This window comes from Dermacentor variabilis, chromosome 1 (assembly GCF_050947875.1).
Source record: "Dermacentor variabilis isolate Ectoservices chromosome 1, ASM5094787v1, whole genome shotgun sequence".
In the NCBI taxonomy this organism is placed as follows: Eukaryota; Metazoa; Arthropoda; class Arachnida; order Ixodida; family Ixodidae; genus Dermacentor; species Dermacentor variabilis.
The window spans coordinates 38,260,086-38,266,331 of record NC_134568.1 but is presented as its reverse complement, the minus strand read 5'-3'; the positions used below and the strand labels follow the sequence as shown (position 1 = coordinate 38,266,331).

Sequence of the window (6,246 nt, the reverse complement as noted above, 5' to 3'; positions counted from 1 at the left end):
TGAACGAGAAAACATTGCAGAGAGAAGAACCAAGGCTTAGCGGAATGCCTAAGTGCTGATATTAGGCGTTTTCCGAAATAATGCCGAAATTACCCTGTTAGATGACATGAATGCCCACATACAGGATCTAGACGTTTATACCGACAACAGGAAGTTATTGCTGGACCTTTGTGAGCAACGTAACCTCGTTATCGTAATTACGGGCCGTAAATCTGATGGTCAGATCAGATGGGAAGTTGGAAATAGGCAATCGACTATTGGTTACTGTCTGATAACGGAAGATATTTATGATAAGTTCAGATCAGTTGAGATAAGTTGAGCCATTGGCGAGTAAGACTGTAGTAACACAAGGACTGGCCATAAACGCACCATTTTGAAAATGGGATATGTAGTTGTGAAGGAGAGCACGGAGCGAAGAATGGCCAGTCCAACTTTGAACGCTCAACAAATAACAAATATAGTCGCGGCAGTCGAGAAAGAACACGGCAAATGGCCAAGCAAAAAGTGGGAATACAGTGAGCTTCTAAATGTAATGACGAGAGAAATTAGGAAGGAGAAGCAACACGTTTGTTGGAAAACAAAAAGGAAGTCAAAAAAGCTGGTGGAACAGCGTGATACCCGAAGCATGATGCATGATGCGCATGCATCATGCATCATGCTTGTGCGCATGCGCACTTCGTGTAATATATATATATATATATATATATATATATATATATATATATATATATATATATATATATATATATATATATATATATATATCGTTTTTTTTTTTGTGAGACCGAAAGTCCCCTCTCATGTTATATTAGTGGTCGCGTCATTTTGTGCATATACGCTAAGCGTTTAATTGGTTTTTTAGTGACGTGCCACAAGGGACCATGCACACTGTCCGACAGCCGCTGAGCCAATTCGTATATTTAAGAAGCTGTGTTGGTGCAGCTTAGTCTTGCAGAGGCCGCCAAATTTAATGTCTTGTCATCGGTCACAAGAAAAGCTAGCATAATAAAGTAACGGGGCACGAAAGGTCTTCACGAGTGGTTCAGGCAGCAATTGAACAACACTTTGAAATTGAACCTTCAGGCCATGCGTTCACACGCGCCAGTGCGTTCCGACAGGCTGCGCAGTGCTTCGAAGAAGTGAGAGGTAGCAATTTTTTTTTGTTGTTGCTTTTGCGTAACAAATGTTGAAGGACGAATATATATAATGACGGAATATATACCAGCTATACAAAAGCGATGACGGCGGTTCATCACACGGGGAAAAACAGCAACCATCACATACAGACGTTAGTGACAGTTCATCTGGCAGTTAGATCACCTTCCGGCTAAAGGATGGTTCTGTGTTTTCTTCTGGACTGATAGAACTCTAGTAATTAGAGTGAATAATGAAATCAGAATCAAATTTATTTTCGCCATATATGCGGGTGCGCATGCAACGACCACTATTATGAGAGCAAGAGTACGTGGAGACCAGTGTGCAAGTCGCAAGAAGAAGACATATCGCGTAAGTATTACATTTGCTTTATCAAAAAGCACAAGATTTCAATACTTCAAAAACGGATATGTTTGCAACACTATTGTGTCGTTCATTATTGCTTTCTTCTTTTGTAGTTAAACTATCGAGAAAATAACTATTTAACGGGGAACAAAATTTAATCAAGTGGATATTGCATTAGACAGTTCTCGTAATAGTCATCTGAACTGCAGAAAGAGTCAAGCAAAATTGTTCGCGAACGGCGCGTTAATTGTAAACGGCCCTGTCGCAGCACAGAAAAAATCTTCAAACGAACTAAGCGCAGGCGACTCGTGGACTGTACAGTTCTAGGAAACATTTCAGTTAGATGTTTTCTCTGGGAAGGGTGAAAGAAGCGATTATACGAAGGCGAATTGTGAAGAGATGTCAAAATCTGCAATTTTTCTAGCTATTGTCGATTCGTCTAAGAATAATTAAGGCTGCATGCCAATCAATGTAAATCATAAAATAGAGCATTTCTGCTGTCGACGTGGATTTGATTGGGAAGAACTAGAGTTAGATCAAATTCTTCCAATTTTCGCTCAATTAACTAATGACGTTCAACAATCAAGCAGTTAAGAATTAATAAATTCATGGTATATCATGAGTGTTTTTTCAAGCGCCGTCTCCTGTGAAGCATATCTACCATTTTCGTGCAAAGCTCTCTGGAAAGCGTATTGACTGTGTATGCATGCATGCACCTATCGAACTTCGTGCACATATAGACGTGATGCTTTGACGATAAATACTTATTAAAATTCAAATTATTTATTTCTGCCTTGTAAAGGTACAGACAGCAGAGGCGCAGAAAAAGCTGTCAGATACAGATTGACAAAGCCGCAGCCCCCTTTCGCTTGGCAGAGCCTTTACAGCGACACTTTTAAAACAAAGACAATTGCACCCGGTAATAACAGGTATACAATACTGAGCAAGTACGAAAGGAAACCAATCAAGATTATACGATATTTGTACAATACTCCCAAACAAGAAAACAGAACCTACATGCTAACGTACATAGCACCCAAAGTACTGTTCGACGCGTTGAAGAGGTCAAAATTATTGTTCACATAAGGTATATACATATTCGTATAGAGCTACCAATCCCTGCAAAATATAGAACGCAGATTTTCATTACACACACGCACGCACGCACGTGCACAGCACACACACCAAAAGGAAACGGCAACGCGCTCACAGGAAGCGCCTCAAAAAAGAAAAAAAAGGAAAAGTGTGGGGAACCGAGGTCGTCTTGGGCTGTCGCCTCTCCCAGAAGGAATGAAGAGGTTCTTGGAAAGCAGGGACGGGCGATTCTCTCTGTCAGCATCAGCTCCCACCAGCGAGGACGGGGCGAGAAAGCGAAACGGGGCTTTCCTTGCTGTCTATTTTTTCTTCGTCAGGCCAACGCCGCCTGCTCACAGGGGCGCAGGCGAGTTCCCGCCAAATGGCGCGGGGGCGCAAGCAGTTGCGTGAGTTGCCGCCAAATAGCTCTGGATGCCAGCTCGTTCCGCGTCTCTTGGTAGACTAGTTGGTGCATTTCTGCTATCATGGACTGCGCATATAAACGCAAACTACACAAAAGTGACAAGAACAGCGCAAGCCCTTTCCATGCAGTGGAGCCGCCGTATCTCGCCGTTCAAGATATGCGTACTCGTAAGTGGCATTTTAATTTCACGTTGTGTAATGCATGACTGTCTTTTTCAAGTGAACAAAGGTCGCTTTGTATTGTGTAAATGGTTTTGCAACGTATGATAAACTCCTTGTTTTTCGGGCTTATTTTTTCTGACAGGAAGAAAAAAAAAGAGGCTTTACATGAGAACGGATCAAGCGTTCGACAGTTGGGACAGGGAAATGTGAGACGTACTTTCATGTATATATTTCGAATATTATTTTTTCGTCTTGTATTCTCGTCAATTTTTCTCTAGGAAACACTGGAACGACAAAATTGAAGCACAGTGTGCGAATGACCTGCTACGCTCGGAACTGTTATCACCATTCGGGAAGAAATCGGGTAAGACGCTCGTCTGGTTATTATTGCGGAAAAGTCATAATTAATTAGAAGTTGCTTTCGTTCCTTCCCACAGATGAAAAAGCATAACTGTAAATACCTGTATGATATACGTCTGGTGCATTGCAGGTAAGAATGGATTGTGTGTGGCGCGCTTCACCGCATGTGGACTAGAGTAGATCTAGGAACATCAGACAAGAAGACACGTATGTGAAACCCTGCGGATAGCCCATATGTAAGTTCTTCCTCAATTTTTCTTTTGTTGCCTTTTCGTAGTTTACGTGTAATACTTTGTCACCGCGGTCTCGACGTTATGTATACCTATACATTTGTCTCGTGGCAGTCTGCGTGCTATTTTGTTTGTGCAACTGTGTGTTGTATTCATTTATCGCGCTGCCTGGATGGTTTTTTTTTCACTGATATTCCGACCAAAGTCGGTAAACCTATCCTTCCTGTCCTCATGTTTCCTTGGGCGGCTCTAAAGCGTATCTTAGAGGAATACTTAGCTTCAGATTCCCGCATGGAACAGATGGTGAATAACATGCTGTGTTTTCTTTTTAGAGAAACTATGTATTCATGTTTAATATTTGGTTTATTTTCATTTTGTCATTCATACAATACCGCAGCCATATGCCATTCTGTCATAGAACGTTGTTTCTAGATATATTTGTTTTATGTGGTTAAAACATTTAAAACGAGAGCGTTTCTTATCCTGGCCATTATTTTTTACAGACCACGATAACCACGTATTTGGATGTCTGGTTTAACTCTACGTGCGCTGGTTCGTGCAGGTGAACTTTTTTTCCAGATACGGAGGAACGGACACCGGTCGTGCCGTGAGCACTATTCTGCAGGGCATACTTACAAATGAAGCTGCACTGCAGTTCAGCTGGAAAGGGTCGCAGGGGAGGAAGCACGCCTTCGTGAAGCTCATGGCCATCACGAATATAAGTAAGAAATATGGCATAACAATCAGCTTTCTAGTGCACGTTGCGAACATCGGTACCAACTGCATGCTTAGTTTTTTTTTCTTCATTCAAACAAGCTGCTGCTTATTGCATCTTGCTGCGTCCAGTATTAGCATTTTCTTTAATAAAATAATGCCGTAATAAGTGAGTTCTACTTGCGGCGTCCATATTTTGCCACTGCTTTTGAGGAGTTTGTTTTGCTTCACCATATAATATATGCTGTATATGCTGTTTCTGCTTTAACCCATGTATGCTAACTGTTTTCTGCAAAACATAGACCTATCATCGTTGCCATCATGTCAGCAAGTATATGTATCATGCCATAAGCTTCCCCTCTTGCCTCTCCACATTTACCTATTCACCTCCTTGTGCCGCTTGGCGCGCTCCGGGCTCCGGCGCGTTCTTTGTCTCAGCGTTTCAACTCGGCTGTTTCATACAGTGCTCACGGGAAGCAACAAGACCTATCGTGGTGTAAATAGCCGCGCTACCTATAGACACAGTAGCCACTGTGTATGCGTGTTTTGCTATGGTTCCGTGTTCAGTTCCCGCTATTGCTAACGACATATAAATTACCAACTATCCGGTACTTACACGATTTGTGTCGTCCAGCCACTCTTCCTGACAGCTTCGATACTGATTTGCACGTCACTAATATTGCTTTGTTGTCGTTTCTTTAATGTTTCGTGAATATCTGACTTATGATCTTTTTGATTGTTTCACTTCTTCAAATGGAATGCGACTCACCAACTGAACTATAAAGCGGGGGCAGCTTTCTTATATGTGCCGCTTTTTTGCAGCATTTGTGAGGAGCACGTTCCCTGACGCTTCACTAGCATCAGTGGCTAGAGTCGCAAAACGCTGGTTGGTTGGAGCAGCTGACAGGGATGGAGGCCGGAATGAAAGAAGGCGCCGTGACCCTGCTTCAAGCCCACCAAATATGAACTAGTGTTTGAAACTTGTGAACGTGTCGGTGTACATATCCAATTTAAGACAATTACAAGAAATAAAGACCTGTATCAGAATCTTTTGCCTGGCATTTATGTGGCATGAAAAGTACAAAAAAGCGTTCGCTTTCGTGTGGTACTTCTATGACGGCCACCACACAAGCATGATGCATGATGCACATGCTGTTGTAAATGCATGATGCAAAAGCTACGATTATTCGGGGCGTCAAAAGCAACGTCGGCTTTCAGCACCGGGCCGGTGCAATGCCGACCATTATTGTCGTCAGGGCCATGGCTGGCCCGCGTGTGGCAAGCGCTCGGCTGCGTTGGCCAAATAGAATGGCCCTACGGCTGGCCGACTGACTACGAACCTAAAGCCTTGGTAGGCCCTCGTATGGGACGCCGTCGGCCAAGTCGGCCACAGTGGTCGGGCCTACATCGATTGCCGACGATCGGCCGACGTTAGGCCAATGTCAATCCCCAAAGCTGGGCCGCCCTTGGTTGCCGAGGTCGGGCCAACCGTTTTGCAGTCGGCCGGAGACGTCGGGCCGACTTTTTGCCACGGTCTTTTTGTTGCTTGGGCAGCAAGAGAGTGATTTTCCAAGTACGATTCGCCCTCCAGCCCCACATAGCATCGTACCGTGTGCCTTTAGGAGTGCTGACAAATTTTCTTCCTCTTTTGAAACTGGTAGCGGTCTAACCTGTAGTCACGGTAATGACTACAAGGCTAAACCTCACTATCTTCAGCGCCCAAAAATAATGTCTCCTTTGAAGTGGCAACCTTAAGATGACCACTAACTGCAACATGTTTCCT

General features: G+C 43.4%; 1 protein-coding gene across 2 annotated transcripts; it reads left to right on the top strand.

Moving 5' to 3' along the window:
- Positions 1-3,438: 3,438 nt before the first annotated feature.
- On the top strand, positions 3,439-5,858 carry LOC142576589 (uncharacterized). 2 transcript variants are annotated; one of them, XR_012826879.1, is made up of 4 exons: positions 3,439-3,523; positions 3,650-3,755; positions 4,312-4,471; positions 5,286-5,855. XR_012826879.1 is itself a non-coding variant. In XM_075686779.1 (3 exons), the coding sequence occupies exons 1-3, from the start codon at positions 3,981-3,983 to the stop codon at positions 5,432-5,434; spliced, it is 381 nt and encodes a 126-aa protein (XP_075542894.1). In that variant the 5' UTR covers positions 3,954-3,980; the 3' UTR covers positions 5,435-5,858. The 2 variants fall into 2 exon arrangements, 1 of the variants encoding a protein (XP_075542894.1); XM_075686779.1 differs by lacking the exons at positions 3,439-3,523; positions 3,650-3,755 and adding an exon at positions 3,954-4,052 and having other exon boundaries at positions 5,286-5,858.
- The last annotated feature ends 388 nt before the right edge of the window (positions 5,859-6,246 follow it).

Bases quoted from the DNA above. Each gene is read 5' to 3' on its own strand.
- LOC142576589 (XM_075686779.1), top strand. From the start codon at position 3,981: ATGTTTCCTTGGGCGGCTCTAAAGCGTATCTTAGAGGAATACTTAGCT. The intron at 4,053-4,311 runs GTGAATAACATG...TGGTTCGTGCAG, and splicing joins ATTCCCGCATGGAACAGATG to GTGAACTTTTTTTCCAGATA. The intron at 4,472-5,285 runs GTAAGAAATATG...GCTTTTTTGCAG, and splicing joins CATGGCCATCACGAATATAA to CATTTGTGAGGAGCACGTTC.